Source organism: Carassius auratus, chromosome 13, assembly GCF_003368295.1.
Source record: "Carassius auratus strain Wakin chromosome 13, ASM336829v1, whole genome shotgun sequence".
NCBI classification, from domain to species: domain Eukaryota; kingdom Metazoa; phylum Chordata; class Actinopteri; order Cypriniformes; family Cyprinidae; genus Carassius; species Carassius auratus.
In genome coordinates this window covers 6154364-6177430 of record NC_039255.1, presented here as the reverse complement: position 1 = coordinate 6177430, position 23067 = coordinate 6154364, and the positions used below count along the sequence as shown (strand labels likewise).

General features: G+C 35.5%; 1 protein-coding gene across 2 annotated transcripts; it reads right to left on the bottom strand.

The window, feature by feature from the left end:
• Positions 1-242: 242 nt before the first annotated feature.
• LOC113112439 (regulator of microtubule dynamics protein 2-like) lies at positions 243-22663 on the bottom strand. 2 transcript variants are annotated; one of them, XM_026278020.1, is made up of 11 exons: positions 22592-22663; positions 21156-21571; positions 15514-15688; positions 15251-15353; positions 14445-14505; positions 7821-7896; positions 6961-7038; positions 6004-6102; positions 1642-1695; positions 819-899; positions 243-733 (listed from the first exon to the last, which is right to left on the bottom strand). In XM_026278020.1, the coding sequence occupies exons 2-11, from the start codon at positions 21563-21565 to the stop codon at positions 686-688; spliced, it is 1185 nt and encodes a 394-aa protein (XP_026133805.1). In that variant the 5' UTR covers positions 21566-21571; positions 22592-22663; the 3' UTR covers positions 243-685. The 2 variants fall into 2 exon arrangements, with proteins under 2 accessions (XP_026133805.1, XP_026133806.1); XM_026278021.1 differs by lacking the exon at positions 6961-7038.
• Between the last annotated feature and the right edge of the window lie 404 nt (positions 22664-23067).

Below are 23067 nucleotides of genomic sequence, written 5' to 3'. Positions count from 1 at the left end.
CTTTGCTTCAGACATTTGAAATGTAGAGAGAGAGAAATGTAGCATTAAATCACTTGCTCATCAATGGATCATCTGCAGTGAATGGGTGCCGTCAGAATGAGAGTCCAAGCAGCTGATTAAAAACATCACAATAATCCACACAACTCCAATCCATCATTTACTGTAACATCTTGTGAAGTGAAAACCTGTGAAAAACTTTCATTCTGACGGCACCCATTCACTGCAGAGGATCCATTGATGAGCAAGTGATGTAATGCTCCATTTCTAAATCTGTTCTGATGAAAACGTATCTACATCTTGGATGGCCTGGGGGTGAGTACATTTTCTGCAAAGTTTCATTTTTGGACAAACTATTCCTTAACAAAACTGAAATTCATTCTAAATTCAATCTAACAGCAGCCACTGATGGTCATGGGGCCACATTGTTCATTGCAACTGTTATTGTTAATGTCTAAAATGTTCTGGGGGACAAACAGTCAAAAAGAATTAAAAGAAATTGTCCTGCAAAACATATACAGTATTTTGTGCATAAAATTTAAATAAACAAAACATTGCTGCTGGGCTCCCCTTGAATAGACGTGCAGTAAATCCTGGCCAACATTACTAGTTCATGTGTACAGCTACAGTCCAGTTCAAAGAGACGGAACACAAAGACAGACAGCTTTTGTTGCCTTTTGTTGGAGATTTAAAGTGATGCGACAAGAGCCTCCAATTCCTTCTGTGCTTCCTCATCCTTCAAAAAAAAAAAAAAAAAAAAGAATTACAATGACATGATACTCAAATTACAATAAATCAGATTCAACAGAAAAGAAAAACACCTCGTAAGTCTCAATGCTCATTGCAGAGGCCGCGTCACACATCTGTTGGGCTTGAATCCTCTGACCCAAGTCTTTGTAACACTGACAAGAGAAACATGATATAGTTGCAGTTACTGTAAACCCTTACAATGTTCTCAATGTTCCTTTACTGGCTCATTTTCAATATCTCATGAGCTGCTTTTTCTGTTCACCTTGACAGGAACAGACTGTTTGAGCAACACATAAAGTGCATTTATTACATTTTACATGCCATTTAGCAGAAACTGTGCAGAATTTCTATAATGGTCTATGGTTCTTATTTGGATGACATCATTTTCATTCACACAGACAACTTAGAAAACAAAGCGAAGTATGCAGTTTAATTGTCAAAAAAAAAGAAAAAGTTTATGATTCTTATACTTTACCTTCATTATGATACTGTTCACAAATGAACATAGATTTGGCCTAAATACAATTGCTAAGTAAAAAGATAAAGGCAGTCTATAAATAAATTACGCAAGGTCACTTCAACGCCACCACCACAAAACCTGCAAAAAGTCTTTCAGCCTTTATTTAAAAAATATTTTTTTCCCTGGAAGTGTGAGTTAGAATAGTTTGCAAGAGTATATATATATATAAGCAGAACATTCCAGATTAGTTATGTTAATACTTAATGTATGCTGCTTTGGAAGATAGCTATGTAGGTGGTAGTCAGCAAGGCAGCTCACTTGGATTGGAACAAAGCCAGCAAAATACCCAGTCAAGATTAGAATTTTTTTATTATTATTATCAATATTAAGTTCCTTTATAAAATAGTCAAGCCCTCAAGCAAAAGAGTCATTACCTTGGCTAAAAACACATAGTTGAATTTTGAATACTGGGGACTGATCTCTTCTGCCTGTAGAATTAAACAAAAGACAAAGTTAACAAATGCAATCTGTTATCCATAGTCAGACTGAAATTATGAACCCCAGCCAGGGTTGCCAGGTTTTATCGACAAAACCCACCCAATCGCATTTCGAGGTGTCCCCTGTTAAAAAATTCGCATTCCAGGAGTTAAATACAAATTTTTGGGTAGAATTCACATTCCAGGGGCTAAGTATCACATCACTGAGGTCGCTTCAACCAGCAGACATGAAAAACAACCCATGGCAACATTGTTAATGTAGCCCAATTTGGCAACACTGTGTCCATCGTTTAGTTGGGAATTTCCAAGCCGCTGTCGCCGGCGCCTCTACACCAGATCTTGTTGCCGATCTGCCTTTTTTAAACTTTTGCAGACATAAGAGGAATGACTGAAGGATAAATTACTTAAAGCTGCGGTAGGGAACTTTTGACGCTCTAGCGGTTAATAAACAGAACTGCTTGCGTCTTGCGGAAGAACATCGTAGCCAGAACTACTTCTCTCTGTTTATGTCTATGGAGAATCACAAAGATACTGGGTTACTCCGCCACGGTACCCCCGAAGCAATCTAAAATAGTCTGAATATAAACACTTATTATAGGTGTACCCTAGTGATTCAGGACAAGCTAAAAACACTGTTTGGAAAATGGATTTATGGTGTACTCTCTTATTATGTAAACTTTTCTACATTTTGAACACAAACAAAGTTACGGACCGCAGCTCTGATTGGTTGATTTCTTACCGGGAGCAGTCCGTGACTGCAAATGGCAATAGGACCACTGGGAGGAGCCAGAGGAGCTTGATTTTTTTCACAGATTATCTGTCTCATATTCTACTGTCAGGACATAATGACAGGTTTAACAAATATGTAAAAAATATATATTTACAAAAGTTACCTACTGCAGCTTTAAACGGAATTTGTTAACAACGGTTTTGTGCGCCATTCCAAAGACTACATCTATGAGTGGCTAACAGCTAGCACTGAGGACAACAAGTTATTTGGCCATGTTTATTTTATTTTTTTAATACGAGTAAAGAGACATGGAATGACAGACGCATGGAGTGCTTTATTATTTGACGAGTATTAATTCATGCACATTGTTATGGAGGTGTACGTGTTGTCTGAAAATACTGTGATGGACGTCCAGCATTTGTACAGTTCTGCTGCTGTGGGCACGTCATCATTTTAGAGTGTTATCAATTAATCGTGTATTGGTGGATTACTTTTACTGATCCATGTAGGGAAATTTACTCTGAATTTAACCAACCCCCATATAGCCTACTGTTGAGTTGTTGATCAGCTGTAACTGTCGTTAAGAGCCTGTGTGCAGCATAATATGTGAATTATATGCAAATCATATGCATATGGCTGCGTAAGCTGTTACAGAGATGTGTAAGATAGATGGGTATGTAGTTTACAGTTGCTTACTGATGGCCCTGACTGAAACCCCACGGCTCGCTACTGACTATAGTACATAATGAACATGAATTAACATCAAAAGGTATGCTATTATATGAGAAAGCCTACAGTACAACAGTTGCAAACTGCGGAAAACATGTAAAGCTTGTAAACATTGCAAAGTAATAAACATTTACCTCTGCATTACCATTTTGGTGTCTATAAGCTCATCAGTCAACTAGAAAAATGACCATAAAGAGGTGCATTTTGCTATATTCATGCGCTATTCCATTTTAATATTTTTTATATTAACTACTTAACTTGTTGTCTATGATTCAATTCCTATAAAATTGCATTTTACTAATTAAGAGAAACAGACTGAAAGTGTGAAAGACAGGATACACTCTTAAAAATAAAGGTTTTTTACAGAACCATTTTTGGTTCCACAAAGAAGGTTCTTTAAAGCACCATCTCTTTCTGACCTTTTTATAATCTGAAGAACCATTTATGAAACGCAATGGTTCTTCAAGTTGTTAGAGGTTCTTTATGAAACCATTTAGACAAAAAAAGGTCCTTCTGTGGCTTTGCGAAGCACCTTTTTTTAAGAGTGTATGACAACATTTACAGGATGCGTTAAGGTGGAGCCCAAACTACACTCATGATGATTCACGATGACTCATGATGCTTATGATCCATGATATTGGTACAAATAATGAACATTTCTTTATGACTGCATATTTCAAGTTGGAAAAGACATTTAGACAAGATGGATTAAAATACTGATAAAGTCAAGAAAAGATGAGATATAAACACATAACAGTATGATTGAAATGTTAAAATGTAAAAATAAAATGCAAATAAATAATAAAACCAATAAACAAATAAAACACATTTATTCTGTGGCACCTAAAAAAATTATGAACAAATGGCTCTTTACTCTATCTTTTTGTTTGGAGCCCTGAATGTATATACATTAATATAATTATATTCTTATATTTTCTATTACATATTATAAATATATTTCATAAATGTAAAATATTTTTCTTACATCTATGCATGCGTTTGTATTTATATATAATAAATAAATATACACCATGTACACACATTATGTAAACAATCCTATTTTGGATGTGATTAATCATTTGACAGCACTACTATTGATATATAAACAAAGACTGTTTATGTAACATATTTTTCGCATTGCATGTGTAGTTAATTAAATGAGATCATGAAAAACAGCTCTCTCTTGAACAAATGACTGAACTGCTGGCAGGCAAATGTCTAGGGTACATTCTCCAACGTGTTAAATTAGATATTAAACAATTACCAATGGCAGGCTGTACACCTCCACTCTATAATCAGAGCAATAAATAACACTGTCAACATTTATGACTTACACAATCACACAAAATATAAACGCTGCAGTAGCCACATATATTTGAGCTTATGTTTTCAACAAAGAAAAAAATATAGCTTTTCTCCACTTTTTGATAAATTTTTGAGTTAGAGTTTGAATGATCTTTACATTAATACATGTACATTAATATTTGATCCTAGGTGAAAGGAAAAAATATATTAATACACATTTTCTCAAAATCCTGATTTTCCAAACAAAAACCAACAACTAAACATTTGGAAGAAATCTATTATTCATGAAAGCATATTTATTGATGAGAAAATTTGAAATGAAATATGTTGCCAAATGTCTGCCAGCCTAAAATCCATATACTATTATACTACCGTTAGGAAGTTTGGGATCGGTAAGATTTACTTTTTTTTTTTTTTTTTTTTAAAGAAGACTCTTACGCTCACCAAAGCTGAATGTAATGGCTTAAAACACATTCAAAACAGATTTTTGTTTTAAATTGTATAACAATTTAAATTAACCACTTTCTACATAAAAATATTTTTTAAATTAATTTTTATCAATGTTAACAAGTATTTTTGATTAATATAAAGTAAAAGCATTTTTGCATTGCATTTTTTTTATTGATTTATTTGACTTTTTTTGTAACTATGCTAATTTTGTTTGCGGTCATATCTGACCGATTTAATGCATCCTTGCTGAATAAAAGCATTCATTTAAATCAATCAATCTTACTGACTCCAAACATTTGAACAGAAGTGTGCATCCTGAGCATCTCAATTTAAAACCAAATGCATTTCCAGCTTCTGCTCTTCCTACGAAGCCTTTCCACCAAGATTTGTTAATTATCATGCAGTACCATGTATGTTACATTCAACAAAAAATGTTTGTCCAAAGAGATGCATGGCTGTATTGATGCTTGATTTTAAGAACCTACGGTACTTTACTAATAACAGGCGTAGCTGAAACCCATTACATTGAAGGGGGTTTCCACATAGTTTTTGTCATGTAGCAAATAAAGCTGGATTCTGTATGAAGGTGTGTAGATGAAGGGACATCATGTTATTTGGTCATAAGCTGTTGGCATAGTTGCTTGGTGTCCATTTTTTACCCAAAATTAGACTATTAATGATTTATGATGAACAACGATTCCCTATTTCTCTCCTTTAATCAGACATTGTGTTGTATAACTCTACAGAATGTTGTGTTGTCTTGGCAGGGTGCAACAAGTCTAAACACAGACCCTTTAAATAAGTAGTGATGGGTGAGATACAAAGGACAGGAGAACATCAGAGGAGAGAGCACCTTATGTAAAACACTGAATGTAGGAACAAATGTCAAGCGCTTTCATAATTGAACAGGGTTTATTTAAACTGGGACCTCTAAGACAAATCTCTTTTTTTTCTCAGCACAGTAAAATAAGTTAACTATCATGTCAGCCTCCCAAATATCCATAACATACATTTAATACTAACACTAAATAAAGAGGCTCTTTACACAATCAATCACCAATGTGTCCGAGTGATCAGATCCCCACCTTGAGGAAGTTGTGCAGGGCGTCCTGGACCGTTGCACTGGGTGGCTCTCCAAACAGAGTAGTAGCAATTTTCCTCTCAATCCAGGTACATTGTGACACCTGCATATACAATAGGTTTATAAAGAATCATGACTAAGAACGGCCTTTATCAATGTGCAGATAGGCATTTATGTATATGTATATGTAATAAAAAATGAAATAAAAATTGCAACACTCATTTAGTCATGATTTATGCATTTCTGATCAATGAATTTCCAAGACTTGAATTAATTTAATTTTAATTTAATTTTATTTATGTAAACAGACTGCACTCGTAATAATTATATGCATGCTATTGTTCAAAAGTTTTTTTTTTTTTTTTAAAGCTATCTGTACTTTTATTTAGCAAGGATACATTCAATTACTGGCAGTAAAGACATTTATAATGTTACAAAATATTTTAAATAATGCCATTCTTTTGAGCTTTCTTTTCACCAAAGAATACTAATAAGAAGTTTAACTATTTTCAACATCGATGATGTTCATTGAGCAGCAATTCAGCATATTAGAAGAATGTTTTCTGAAGGATCATGTGACACTGAAGACTGGAGTAAAGTTTTTTTTTTCCAAATGAATTACATTTTAAAATATATTGAAATAGAAAACAGTTATTTTAAATTGTAATAACATTTCACAATAATTCGTTTTTTACTGTACGTACGATCAAATAATTGCAGCCTTGCTGATCATAAGAGATTAAAAAATCTTTTCAAAACTAAACTTTTGAAGGGCAGTATATATTCACTATATCCAGTTCCATTAATTAAAATGTATGTTTTGAAATAGAAAAAAAAAAAAAAAAATTTCCCTGATTTCGCCAGGCTTTTTTTGAGTGTGGGAACCCTGATTTAGGCTTTAATTAACACAAATGTCATGAATTTCCCCAAACACACTAATCACAAATGCTCTGTCACTCACAGCATAACACCAGCGGCCCAGCAAGTAATACGACAGAGGATCTTCAGGTTTCAACTCTATTGCCTTATCCAGATGATCCTTGAGACAGAGAGAAAGAGAGAGAGGAAGAGAGTGAGATGTTTCTTTCTATGTGGCAAGACTTGTCTGATCTCTACAGCTGAGATACCGCAAATATTTTTGCTGAACTGTCTCGCACGAACATAGAAAAACCCACCACACGCATCTGTCATTCAGCTCCTCTCTCTCTCTGCTAGCTCACCTGCCAGGGCTCTGCAGGTGTGTGGTGTTTGGAAATCTAGCTGACAGCTAAGATAAAATGCTACGTGTATCAGAGACTGATCTGCTCTTATGAAATACGTGTTTGCGTGTGGTACCCTCATTCCATTTCCTCTCGTCTCAGATAAGATTATGAACACTAACTCTCACAGAAGCTGATGCTATGCTCCCATCAACACATCCAACCAGTGAAATCAACTGAAACGACCTTGTGCTGAGATCACCGTGTCATTTACTGCCCTTAAAATATTCTCTACATAAAGCACAGGACAGTTATAAATGTGAAAATAATTAAGGGTCAGATTTGTAACTGGAAGCATCTGGAAGTAATTAAAAGAGGAAGTAACTGGAAGTAACTACTTCCTGTTAACATGAACTCCGCTGTAAACAGTACATCTGAACTGTTCCAATATTCTGCTGTCTGCATTTAAGCTTAAGACAGTCTGGATTTAATATGAATTTGAGATATATATTTTATTTATATATTTTATTTAATTATATTTAAGTGCCATGTTCTACAATGGAGCAATTAAGCTATTTGTCTACACATTTTCCATCCCAAAAGAACAAATATGCACACTCACCTTAAAAAGATAAGCATTTTTTATTTTATTCTGAATAGACTCATACTCTGACAGGAGCCCACAATGTATAGCATACCTGTGCAAAGATAAACAAAAACAGAGAGAGAGAAATTAAACCGTAAGTAGTAATAAATGAACTGATGATCTATCTAAGCACCATTGGACAAAAGTAACATCAGCTCTTCAAACCATAAACATTTGATCTAATAAGAGCTACAAGTAATTTCTTATTACAAAATCTGACTCCAATTACTGACTGAATAAAGTGATTTTAGGTGTAGGACTGATGTGCGTGTGCATGTGTTGTGTGTTTATAGTGTTTTGAGGCGCCAGCTGAGAGGTGATCAAAGCTGTTCCACCATAGAGATGTAAATCTTGCTGGTACTCGCAGTCAAACAATGGAGCCGGGCATAAACACCTTTTATGTTTACAATCAAGGAGTGAGGAGGTCAAATGTCACAGGAGGTGAGAGGGGCTCCATTTGTCTGATTGGGTGACAGACTCTGTAGCCAAAAGACTGAGTTCACCAGAGAAAAAACACAAAACTAGCATAGACGCACCTTAATGGATAGACTTAATGGATAGACTCAGTCACACTGGTGTGTGTGTGTGTGGAGGGGGGGGGGAGTTGTGCTGTGGGAATGAAGCTTTTTGACTGGCTAGAAAAATTAAATGCATGCAGGAGAGAGATTCAAGTAACAAAAAGCTGCACGTCCATGGACCACCCACAGTCTGTTCACTGACCAGCTGAATTTATCAATCTAGCAAGATCTAATCTGATTGGCTGAGTTTGTGCAACCTTGGAGATTAAGGACAGAGTTTTAAGAAACTTGGAAACCAAACTGCATTTACAAGGCTAAATAAATAGTACTGCAGGGATGACATATCTTTGTAAGCCAAACCCAGAAAAGAGTCCCATTTAGCATTTCCAGTTCCATCATCCTTAAGTCAAAGTTATTTTTTAATGGGTTTTTGATTAAATGTCTGAAAGGTTTGTGGTTAACACAAGATCAAAATATAAGATACCTGTCAGTAATATCCACTTGTAACATTTTTAAAGCCATTACTTCAGCTGTTTAAAAGGACTACAATGGACATTTTTTGCATCAAAGCAAAAAGGTCAACTCATCATTTGCTCATCTTAATTCTGTCCCTAATCATGCTCTTGCAAACTATTCCAAAAAAATAATAATAATTTAATAATTTGTGAACAGTATCATAATGAAGAAAACGTATAAGAATCATAAACTTCTTATGGTTGCTTAATTTCTGCAGTAATGCAAAGGCCAATTTTTTTTTCACAATTAAACTATATTTTCACAAATTGAACAGCATACTCCTCTTTTTTTCTGTGTGTTGTCTGTGTGAATGAAAATTATGTCATCCAAATAAGAACCATAGACTATTATAGAAATTCTGCACAGTTTCTGCTAAATGGCTAACTTTATGTGTTGCCCAAACAGTCTGTTCCTGTCAAGGTGAACAGAAAAAGCTGAAATGTGGACTTTATGCTGTTTGTCAGAAGTCTGACTTTGAACTGAATAACGGCAGTTTTTGTTTTTCATAGAGAATAATTGAGAATGATCATTGCGTCACTATGTTGAGGAGCTGGCTCTTTAAGCTTGGCATTCAGGACAGACAGTGTAGAAACATATTTCATCTACTTTCTCCTAAAGCAAACAAACACTTGGGCAAGTTTTGACAATTTCTCTGTCTGGCTACTGTGACTAAATGGTGCAGAGGAGGACAATTACATTGAACACTCTACACCAAAAATAGGATGACCAACCAAAACAGAAGATCACAGAAGTTTGAGATGAGATCTCTGAGGGGCAAAGATGACAGATGCCTTAATATCAACAGCTCTGTTACAAAACTAAGTGTGCTGTCTGCATGGTCTGAAACTATTTGATTGCAATTTTTTCTACCTGTGCATAGCGTTCCAAATCAGTCACTTATAAGGGTCCATTTCAGTCATGCTGCCTATGTAGACAATACACACTGGTTTTTGAACAGAGCTAACAAAGTGAAAACAGCCAAATTAGCTTGTAGTGTGTCTAAACCTCGATGACCTGCAAATAGATTTTAACTGAAGCAACATGAATACATACCAGAAGTGATTACTAATAACAACTGCTGGCAGAGACAGTGCAGGTGGGGAGAATGTTGCTCAATGTTCCAGGGGATAATTCCTTCCCCCCTCCTTTCACAGATTGTTTTGTGAAGCGTTTTTATTCATTGCTGTCATGTTCTGGCAATGCCTGGAGGCCTAAACATTGAACCACAGCAAAGTGATGGAAGCCAGTGGCAGAAGTTTTGCTGGCTGAATGAGCATGTCACACACCTGAAAACATCTCCTCATTCTAGAAATCTGGGGTTTCCCTCCACAGGGGCATTATGGGTAAGCATCCCCAAAAATAAAAACGGTTTACCACGTGTGGATACTTTGTGAACAAAAATGTGGAAATACTGTTTCAAAGCAATACGCAAGCAACAGATTGAAAATATTGAAATTCATATGATCAATTTAAAAAATTGAACCTGCCACAAATTTAGTTCAATTTTATTTTTTAATTTTATTTTAATTGAAATGTTTAGACCATACCACTGAGACTGCTCTAATCAGAGTTACAAATGGAGTGTCCCAAGGCTCAGTTCTAGGACCGTTGCTGTTCATGCATTACATGTTACCCTTGGAAGATATCATCAGGAAATATTGTGTTAGCTTTCACTGTTATGCTGATGACACTCAGTTCTATATTTCTTTGCAGCCCGAAGAAACATACCAATTCACAAAACAAATGGAATTCATAGCTGATATCAAAAACTGGATGACTAGTAATTTCCTACTGCTAAAAATCTGCATATAATCACTAGAACAGTTTCTAACACTTGATGGCTGTGCTGTCAATTCTTTGCCATAATTTAGGAGCGTAGCTGTGCTATTTGATAGCAATCGTTCCTTTGAAAACCATACTACTAGTAATTATAAAACCGCATTCTTCCATCTTAAAAATATATCTAAATTATGACCTATGCTCTCAACGTCAAATGCAGAAACATTATTTCATGCATCCATGACCTCAAGGTTAGATTATTGTAATGCTTTACTGGGTGGCTGCTCTGCTCGCTAAACAAACTCAAGCTGGTTCTAAAACGCAGCAGCTAGAGATTTTACTAGAACCAGGAAGTATGATCATATTAGCTGGCTCCCTCTTAAACATTGTATACATTTTAAAATCTTGCTAAATACTCATAAAGCCCTGAATGGTTTAGCTCCTCAGTACTTAAGTGTGCTCTTATCGAATCATAGAAGGTGGATCAGCACCTAAAGACGACCTTTACAGCCCTGAATGTCAGCGGAGATTGTTTGAGAAGAACTGAGCTGACCTGACCTGGATGGTGACACTAAGTCAACAATGAACCAAATTTAACTGAATAAAAAGTTTTCTGTCGTCCTTTTGCATCATCAGCACACATTTTTCATGTTTAACACTGTAAAGTTGCTTTGACATAATCTGAACTGTATAAAGCATTAAATAAATAAAGGAGGCTTGACTTGATGCCGAAAATTTAACTTTACCATCACAGGAATAATGTACATTTAAAGACATATTCTAATAGAAAACAGTTATATTTCTGTGATGGTAAAGTTGAATTTTACTGTTTTAGATCAAACTGCATAATAAATTGTTTGAGATGTTCATAATTTGTCGCTTTGGAGAAAAGTGTCTGCTAAATTACAAAATTAACATGTAAATGTAATATTTGCATATGCATTTTCATAAAAAAACAAAAACAAATAAGATCCACACACAAGAAAATGGCCAACAAAGCTCATACTAATTTATTATCCAGAGGCCACAAATAAAGTGCAAAACTGCAAAAAAGTGCAAAGTGTGCAAAACGTTGTGCATTTTCAAACATACATTTTTTAGCCTTATTTGAATATTAACTTGTTACTAGTCTTTCATGCATCTATTTAACCATCAATAACCTCCTTTACACTTCAAAGATGTCAATGTGTTGACTTTTGAGCACAACTGACAAAAAATAAATTGCATGCTCACTTTATACAATGACTACAACCATGTATAAATAAGGTGAGTGATGCAGCATATTATTTATGCAGAAAAAAAGTCTAAATCCTAGTTTTACCTACAAATTTAGTCATTTGCTGCCCTGCATGCACTGATATTTCCTGTGGGAAATTCACATCTAGTTTATAATTAAAAAGATGAATTGAAGCAAAGGCTGTCAAGTTCAGTGGCCTTGAAATCCAAGTGTGTTAAAAAAAACAAGCAGATGTTTGTTACTCTATTAGTGTAATTCTTCATGCTCAGAACAGGTCGGAGAGGTTTTGTGAGCTTCAGGCAGTTTCCAGTGTTCTGGAGTGAAACTTCTGTAAAGTTTATTCGATCTTGAAATGTGTGTGTGGGGGAGAAAAAGAAACAGAGAGCAAGTACAGAATGAAAATGACACCAGAAGAGGGAGAGAAGGGACTGTACAAGCAATAGTGTGGTTTGGCCAAGGGTTGTTTCTGGCAGGTGCTTAGAGACCTTTTGGTGAGTTGAAATAGTATATAGACTCATACACACTCATACACAAACCACACAGAAATAAATGAAAAAAAAATCCCCTGAACACTAAGATTTGTGGCTGCCAGAGGATTTTAATCAGTTATTTCCTTATGGGCAGAGAAAACCCTTGAGCAACTGGCCACAAACAAAGAGGTCTAAGAGTCAAACTGATCGACAGAAAGAACAGATTCATTTCACCTCTCGGCTCAAAACGGAAAGTTCTCTCTCATCACCTTGGGCTGAATATTCAATAAAGTCTCAATGAAAAGAGATGCCATAGACATTGAAGGTCAGACTGACGCTCGGTTAGCAAGCAAAACCAGTTATGATGCAAAACAGAAGAATAAATCATCAGAATTAACCATGAGACAATGACAAAAAAAACTTCAGCTCAGGGAATCTGACAAAATAAACGTCAAACTCCAATAACTGAACAAATTACATGCCAAAAGAAGAGCTGAAGATGGGCATTGTATCAGGACTTTCTAATAGAAGTTTATTCAGAAAAGATTTAAAAAACTGCATTTACAGAAAACACTAAAGTGCTGTGTGGTTATAAGGCCACTGCTATGCAGTTGCTAAGTCTCTGTGAGAATGCAAATGAAGCAGTTTGTTATGATATGATATAAACTTAAAAAGTGTCGAGTGATAATTATCATTATGCAATACATGAAGCTATGAAGCACGTGTTATCATGTGTCTTTCAATGTAAGGCAATGTCTGTTTCTCGCATTTCAAAAACCATTATAAACAATATCAGATGGACAAGCACAAAAGCATCCACACATTTAGTCAGTCATCTAAATTATGCCATGTGCCAAAATAAGCCTCTACCATCTGAATTGAAAAAAAAAAAGCCTCTTATATGCTCACGGTTGATAAGCATGATGAATTAATGAATAGAGTATGAATAAATTGATGAAAACCATTTAAAACCATTTTTTTTTTACCATTTAATATTATAATGTTAAATATAGTATATTTTCATGTGTTTTAAAATGTATTATTGTGATGCAAATCTGAATTTTTCAGCCGCCATTACTCCAGTCTCCAGTGACATATTATCCTTCATTTTAATGTAAATCTATATAATTATTATTATAAATAATTATTATCAGTGTTAATATTTATATATTTATTTCAAATGTAGAACTATTTTGAAACTATGTTAATGTCATTACTACCGCTTTGGATCAATTTAACGCTGATAAATATTATATTCATTCTCAAAAAAAAAAAAAAAGAACTTTGTGACCCCGAACATTTAAACGGGAGTGTATATACATTAATACTGCAACATAGTAAACATAGAAATTTCAAGCAATTAAGTAGGTGTATGTGTGAGTGTGCGTGCGTGCGTGCGTGCGTGCGTGTGTGTGTGTGTGTGTGTGCGTGCATATTTATATGTTAGCTTGGGGCTGTCTTTGCATGTGTTTACATTCCTAGGGTGTTGTGATGCTATCTAGAGGGTTTTGCAAGATGAGTGAGCTTGCAAGCCTTTAAAACACCTCCGGTGCAGGACACCCACATACACGCACACCCACATATACATTCAGACATCCACAGAAACACACAGGAGTCCAGGTGCTACAACCAAGTATGCAAATGTATTTCTCTACGTATGAAGGCCAGATTTCTCAAAATGATCTTGAATAATGCAAAAACTCTTGAAACTAAATTGAGCACATTGGATTTGTTGAATAAATGGGCCCCACAATATCACAGTAAAGTATAAGCTATGTTAAAAAGTTTTCAGTAAGAGGTACGTGAAAGGCTGGGACTTAGATTATATAGTATATAAGTTTAAAGTTTCTCAGTCAAATTGTCCAACATTAGTCAAAAACTCCAACATTATAGATGTATCAGTGTTTTTTAATTTGTGCAGTGAGATTAACAACAATACTCAATAGTTATTGCAAACTAAAAATAAAATCAAAACTACTAAAACTATTTGTTGTTAACTGAAATAAAGCTGACATAAAATAAAATACTAATATGAAATAAAAATATTAAATGGACATTTTTAAATATGAAACTAACTCACCACTGATGACCTTCAGCACACAGTGGATTGATGGAAATCACCTTTTCACCAACTGTTTTTCCTAAAACGAAAAAAAAAAAAAAACCCAAACAAACTAAACAATATGTGACAGACCAGTAGCATCCAATCTGTTTTCACACCTAAATAAAAATAGAATTAAAACATTTATTTTTCAGCAGATGATCACACACCTATTCACCACTGGACTAATAAGACATACTTCCTCTAAAGATTTCGATAGAAGTGATAGTTGGTCTGCTTCCGAAGTCTTTGACTCTAAAGAAAGTGACTTTAGATAAGCTATTAAAGACAATAGTAAAGGCAGTTCGGAAACCAAACTAGTTGATCCTGTCCCCCCCATGTACTCAAGGACTGAGTGGCTATTGTGTTTAATTTGGCAGTGAGAGAAAAAAAAAAGAAATAAAAAAGAAAAAAAAGAATAGAGAGTGCAAACAGATTAAGAGTAAAATACAGGACACAACCTAAAGACAGCATACACTTACAGATTAGAGGTAGTTGTGTTTTCATGAATAAGTCAAGATAGGTTATAAATTCAATAGGCTTGTCAATAATTTTTTTTTTATAAATCAAATTAAATGGCAATTAATTAATTTAATAAATCACACTTAATTTTATGAACAAATTATTTGCAGAGAAAAGCAACCAAATGCTGACAATTAATTGACATTTCATGGTAACCGAAAGCAAGGATTACATTTGAACCATTATGTCAAATTATTCAATTCTGACACAAAAGTCTGCACTGTATAAATACGTCAACCTGTATTACGAAAAGCTGTGATTACCATTCTCAGCACAGCTCTTCTTCTCTGCACGGTCTAGAGCAAAATCATGTGCATCTGCATAGGCTCTGGACAACCGCCAAAGGTACTGGCACTTCTGATCGAACTGTAAGCACATAAATGACGCGTGTTATTATAATACATAAGATTATAAATGTCACTTTTAATCAATTTAATTCATCCTTGTTGACCAAAAGTATTATTTTCTTTCAAAAACATTAAGAAAATCATACTGACCCCAAGGTTTTGAGCAGTAATTTACATACCTCTGCTTTCCTCTCCAGCAGAGCATTCAGGCCTTGTGCTTTTTCTGCCCCGTTACAGCTGTGCAGTCGGTCTGCTTTCCGCAGCAGAGCTGTGAGTTCATCCACTGGTTCCTGCAGTGGTTTTTGGTATTCGCCACTTTCCTCTTCCTCAGAATCTGTCAGTGCGGTTATATACCTGTAGCACACAGTAGAGAAGACAGTGAGCAAGTATCTACTTTTGGAATATCAATTCCTGAAAACAAGGATGTAATTTACAAGTTTATTGTATTAAAAGTATTTTGGAAAACTTAAGTGACTCTTTAACCTGTTAACTGTCACCCCGTCCCCCCTGTGGGACGCCTACATTTACTTCACTATATTACAATTAAATCTAATCTTGACAAACTATATATCGTTGGAAAGGTCTAAGACTCCCAAATATATATTTTACCAATGTTTTTTGTTAAAAATTATCTAGGAAAAGTAATCGATTAATTTATGACAAGAGTGCACCCTCAAAAATCTAAATTATAACTTTTGTTGAGTTTTGACCTTTGTTTAAAAAAAAAGAGACTTCTTTGTTGCCTTTTTCCTCTATCACATTTTAGAAATCATCAGAAATTATATATCGACTGAAAACTTAAAATCTCAAAATTCATCCTTTAACACCCATTTTAAAATCAGACATTGCATTACCATGTAAATGGTACATCAATATCATGTTACAAAATATTTTCATTCATGAATTATACAAATTTACATTTACATTTAATCATTTAGCAGACGCTTTTATCCAAAGCGACTTACAATTGAGAACAATAGAAGCAGTCAGGTCAACAAGAGAACAACAACAGTATACAAGTGCCAGAACAAGTCTCAGTTAGTCTAGTATAGAACATATAGCCAGGTATTTTTTTTTATTAAATGAAAAAGACAAGAAAAGGAAAAGTACTGGTGTTAGTAGGTTAAGTGCAGGCGAAAAAGATGAGTCTTTAGATGTTTCTTGAAAATGAGTACGAATTGAGATTGGGAGGTCATTCCACCAGCTGGGCACAGTCCAGGAAAAGGTCCGTTTGTGAAAAACTTTGCGAAAAGTGATTTTGAATTTCTTTGGGATGGCACCACAAGGCGTTGTTCACTTGCAGAGCGCAAACTTCTGGAGGGCACATAGGATTTAACCAGTGAGTTTAGGTAAGTTGGTGCCGTGCCAGTGGTTGTCTTGTAGGCAAGCATCAGTACCTTGAATTTGATGCGAATGGCTACTGGTAGCCAGTGTAACCTGATGAGGAGAGGAGTAACATGAGCTTTTTTTGGCTCATTGAAGACAACCCTCGCTGCTGCATTCTGGATCATTTGCAGAGGCTTGACAGTACATTCAGGAAGGCCCGCCAGGAGAGCATTACAATAGTCCAGTCTGGAGAGAACAAGAGCTTGGACAAGAAGTTGGGTTGCTTGCTCTGACAGGAAGGGTCTAATCTTCCTAATGTTGTATAAGGCAAACCTGCAGGACCGGGTCGTTGTAGCAGTGTGGTCTTTGAAGCTTAACTGATGATCCATCACAACTCCTAGGTTTCTGGCTGTCCTCGAAGGAGTTATGGTTGATGAGCCCAGCTGTATAGAGAAGTTGTGATGAATCAATGGGTTAGCTGGAATCACCAGTAGTTCAGTCTTTGTAAGGTTAAGCTGAAGGTGATGGTCATTCATCCAGCTAGAAATGTCACTCAGACAGGCTGAAATGCGAGCAGCTACCGTCGGGTCATCTGGCTGGAATGAGAAGTAGAGTTGGGTGTCATCAGCATAGCAGTGATAAGAAAAGCCATGCTTCTGAATGACAGATCCTAAAAATGTCATGTAGATGGAGAAGAGAAGTGGTCCAAGTACTGAGCCTTGAGGAACCCCAGTAGCAAGGTGGTGTGACTTTGAAACATCACCCCTCCAAGACACACTGAAGGATCTGTCAGAGAGGTAGGACTTAACCCACAGGAGAGCAGTTCCTGAGATCCCCATCTTTCTGAGGGTGGACAGGAGAATCTGGTGATTAACAGTGTCAAAAGCAGCAGACAGGTCCAGTAAGATGAGTACCAAGGATTTGGAAGCTGCTCTTGCTAGTCGCAGGGCTTCAGTAACCGAGAGCAGAGCAGTCTCAGTTGAGTGGCCACTTTTGAAGCCAGATTGGTTGCTGTCCAGGAGGTTGTTCTGTCTAAGGAACATAGAAAGCTGGTTGAACACAGCTCACTCAAGTGTCTTTGCAATGAATGAAAGTGAATGGAATGAATGGAAATTTAAGTTTGGATTGTGCACTACAAAGTCAATGTTCAAAAATGTGAGTGACAGTTAAGGGGTTAAAGGAATAATTAGCCCAGAAATTATTCACCATAAGGCTATCCAAGATGTAGATGATTTTGTTTCTTCATCAGAACAGATTTGAAGAAATTGTACATTTTATCGCTCATCAATAGATCCTCAGGAAATGGGTGCCATCAGAATGAGAGCCTCCATCACACAGTCCATAAATTAACATCTTGTGAAGCAAAAAGCGGTGTTTGTAAGAAAAAAATCCATCATCATATTTTTTGTCTTGTCTGAATCAGGAGAGACATATGCAGAGATTAAGTATTGCTTTAAGCAAAACCAGTCCCAAGCAATAATAATAATTTAAAAAAACATTGGTTTTGATGGGAGAGGACAACAGAGGATGGACTTGTTGATGGAGGTGTTTTTATGGACTCCCATTTTATGAACTAGAGTCGTGTGGGTTATTGTGATGTTTTTATCCCATTAAGAAACAAACTCATCTACATCTTGGATTGCCTGAGAGTGAATCATTTTCAGTAAATTTGCAGAGGCAAAGTGGATTTTATAATGCTTTACGTCATATTCTACCTAAACGATACCTATCTGGAAGCTCAGGCCAAAATAACCTGCATAAAATGAGTGATTTTTTTTTTTCACACACAAGAGACAGAAGATGAAGGAATTCCCTTTGGAGACCGAGCACAAATTTGGTAATGAATGTACAAACCTATGGGTGTTTTCAAAAATTGTCACTTGTGCAGTCAGTAATGGATATGCATTCATAAAGTGCTTACAGGCAAAATATCCACAGAATCTGTGCGCATGTGTAGCAAGCGAATTAATTGTTTATTGGGATTGCCTGTTTCAGACCGACACCTGAAGGCTTTCATGTAAAAACACTTGTGAGGGTTGTTTACTTTCCTTACAAGGCACGCAATGGCAATACCTGCCTAACTTTTACAGCCTTAGAAAAACGTCCCTTTTCAATGACTGTAGGCGTTCACTTACACTCTCAGCAGCCGAGATGAGTGTAAAAACATTAATTACAGGTTCATGGACAAATGAAAGACCTGAGAAAAAGTGAAAACATAAAAGGCTTCCATTAAGAGCTGGCACCTAAAGCATTTGCGTCATTGGCGGTTCATGAGAACATTTGAGACTTCGAGCGATAGTTCTGCAGGGATGTGCTGGAGCTGGAACCTCTCAGGGCACTTCAAAGTTACATACAAGACGGCCGCTCATGACAGTCAAAGGAAATAACCCACAGCCCAGGAATCAAAGAAACGCTTGGTGATAAGAATGCCAGGGATTGAGCTTCGTTCTAATCTTTATTCAGTACTCTGCCTGTGTGTTTTTGATTGTTTACATTTAATTCTAATTTTGAAATGGAAAACAGTTCTTGTAAATTATAATCATTTTTCACAATAGTTTTGTAGTAGTTGTATTAAATTAATCAAAAGTGACAAGACAACTTTCTAATCATCAAACAATCTTGAATTTAAAAAAAAATGTATCATGGATTCCGCAAAAGTATTAAGCAATACAAATGTTTTCAACATTGCCAATAATAAGAAATGTTTCTTGAGCAGCGAATCATATTGGAATGAGTTATGAAGACTGGAGTAATAATGCAGAAAATTCAGCTTTGAATTACATTTTTTAATAATTTATAATGGAGAACTATTTTATATTGTAAAAATGTATATAATTGTAAATAAAAGCACAGTACTGCTTTTTTTACTGTTATTATTTGGATTAAAGAAATGCATCCTTTATAGACTCATTCCGTCCTTACGCATCTGTGATCTGACCTGTCTGCTTCTATGTAAACAACAACTTTTTTTCTAAATCTACAGCAATCAAACATAATAAATGATATCATTTTAAATGTTCATGTATTTACATTCTTTAGCAACTAAGGCAAGCTGTGACGTGACTGTACTCAAGCAATGTAGGAACGGTGACAGAAATTACAAGTTCCTGCATGAGAAAGTAAAAATGAGGCTGTGATAACGTAGCAGTCACTCATTCAGATTGATCAGCCGGTGCTTTAAAGAGAGACGGAAAGGAGGAAACGGTTTTTGACAGATGAACAGTCCTTTGAAACCCAAGAGGCTCCAGGATCAAACTACACACACTCTCTTGAATCAACGTCCTTTGCTAGAATATTGTGTCAAAACACATCCTGCCTGCTCAAAGTAAAACCATAAAAACCAAGCAACACAAAAGCCAGTCATGGTCTAGAAACGCTCCAAAGAGACATATAAAAACAACTTATGAAAACTTGAACGCCTCCAGTGTTTCCTTTATTTTTACACTTGGAATATTAGGAGGCGAGATGCACAGACCAAGTGGCTTAAAATAACAAATCATTTTGGACATTTAAGGTGCTGAAGAACATAATGTCTCAAACATAACAAGAACTAAAGTTTAATGCTATGGAAAACAAGGCAGATTATTTCTGAATGGTTTTGGAAGGAGAATTTATTAAGACTGGAATGGACTTGTAAAGTGCTTAGTGCTGAATTTAGTGAGCAGTTGTTCAAATGAATGACTGGAGGCAGTAGAGTTCAGACGACACATGATTTGGAACGCTCTCGGCTCTCTCGCTGAATCACTCCTCAGCTATGCACACTCTTCTAATCCTTCTTAAACACTCAATTAATGTTACACTTGCCCAGAGTAGGAGACGTCAAAAATGAAATAAATAAAAATTGGGTTTCTATGACATTAGTTAAGGGGACAATTTGAAACCTTGATTTTTGTTATTTTATAGCAATAACCAGAATTAGTTTAGTTGCTGAATAGCTATCAGTAAAAAAAAATTTTTTTAAATAAATAAAAGCATCAAAATAAAAATAATTATTTGATTTCTAATACTTACATATTGAAAGGAAGGAAAACGAACCGTTCTGGTTATGTTTATGATAATTTTCAATTACTTCATTCATAATCTTATTATTTGTATCATATTCATGCTTTAACTTGATTTGACCGATGCCTTCTGAAGGATGCGACACTAAAGACTGCAGGAACGGCTGCTGAACATTGAGCTTTGTAAAATATATTACATATTACATTTTAAAATGCATTCAAATACAACAGTTATTATAAACTCTAATATTTCAAAGAATTACTGTTTTTACTTCATTTTCGATCAAGTAAATACTGCCTTAGTGAGCATAAGAGACTTCTTTAAAAAAATAAAAAAATAAATAAATCCAGAAAGTGGATTTAAAACTGGTTTCCAAACTAAATATGATATTTTGTGACATATAATTAATCAATATCTGTCAGGAAGAAGCATTTTCTGCCTTCTATAAATTAAAATAGAAACACCTGCCAAGTTGGCATCTCAGTGAACTCACCCTCCTTCACTCTCTGCTTCTTCTGAGCTTTGTCCTTCACTTCTACCTCCTCCTCCTGCTCTTTTTCTCCTACTGGGAGTTTGATGAAGGGGACTTGCTTTGTGAGCACTGATATCGTCCCCCCTCCTGCCCCTCAGTTGATCTCTGACACTGTCCTGCAGCTGTGGAAGTGCATCCTTCAAGGCTTTTACCTCCTCTCTGAGCTCAGACACACAGTGGATCAGAGCACCCAGCTGATCCAGCACCTCCGCCTGGCTCGTCTGCAGACCCAGACTGCCTGCGCTTCTGCTCAGGTGTAGAACTCTGCCACTGCCCGCTCCTATTTTACGGAAGCAGACAATCGCCAAGGTGATCCCAGCAGCTCCTGCCAGAACTCCCAAAGCCAGAGCCCTGCTGTCTGCTTGAGCCATCCTAAACTGCAGAGACAAGAGCGAAAGAATACTCTGATTAAACACTTCACAGCAAACGCACAGAATTGTTATGCTAATGTTAATGCCACATCAAGAATCTATATAGTAAATCAAAACTTTAGGTTCAAACTAGTAAGATAATAATAATAATAATAATAATACCGTAATTTAGCATTTGTGCAATTCAATTAAATCGTCCTGCACTGTCAAATTAAATTTTAATAAGGTAAAGAAAGTAATAATGAAGTAGTCTCAACATTATTATAGCATTATATTCTTGCAAACAAAACTATATTAATAAACTACATTTATTGAAAATAAAACTATTTACAATAAATATTTATTCTAGAAATACACACAAACACACACACACACACACACACACACATACATATATATATATATATATATATATATATATATATATATATATATATCATCATCCTACAGGAAGTTACATCATTCTGGAGGGAAAATAACTGTATAAACATCAGTAATTGGCAGTGGATAGATTCTGTGGTATATATTTCACTCTTAAGCATTCCATCCTGTTTGATTTGCAGAAAAAAAAAAAATAATAATAATAATATTAGGATATAATAAGGTCGTAGATTACAACACAGCCATGAGGTTTGCAAGGTTTTACATAGCAAAAATATACCCATATTTTGGAATATGAATGAAAATGAATATTAATTAGAAATACATTAATAAAATTGGCACTTTATTGTCACAAGATCAGCAAGAAAACCAGCAATAATAATAAACGGATATAAATATTATATCACAAGCTCTCAATTCACCTTCACCTTCAGAAAACATTTTAAACCGCAGCAGTGGAAAGAAAATAAAAGAAAGATACCAATCTGTTGTCAAGGGCATTACAGAATTATGCTATATGCCTATAAACGCACATGTAGCGGGGAATACATTTGTACTTCAAACAGCATCAGAGCCGGCCCCGTCAGTAAAAACATAAAACAAACTCATAAATCGGTGACATTCTTAAAAAATAGCAGCTTTTACCTGTTCAAACTCTCCTGAGCGAAGGTGCGTCTGCAAAAACAGTCCGCTTCGCTCCAGTGCTTGATACTGAAGGTTCCGCCCGCATAATCCAACCATACAGGGCTACAATACACTTCTGTTTAAGCTTACGCTCAAAACCATTTGTAAAAACAAGAATGATGTTTAATACTGAGTAGAATTTAGACATTACTATTTAGTAAAATGTGGTGGATGAATGAACTAGTCTACTGATGAGTATGCTCAGTGCTTTGGTATGCTTTTCTCTAGTCTATCAACATCTTTGTCTAGACTTAATGACACTTCACTTAAATAAAGTATACAATTCACTGTATATCTATTAGCCTTGTTATTTTATAAACATTCTTGAGAAGATTCATAATTTTGAAAATAATTTGTATGTGTATTTCTGTTCTTGATTATATTTCAATAAATGTTAAAGGGACTGTCCACCCAAAAGTGAAAGTTCTGTCATCATT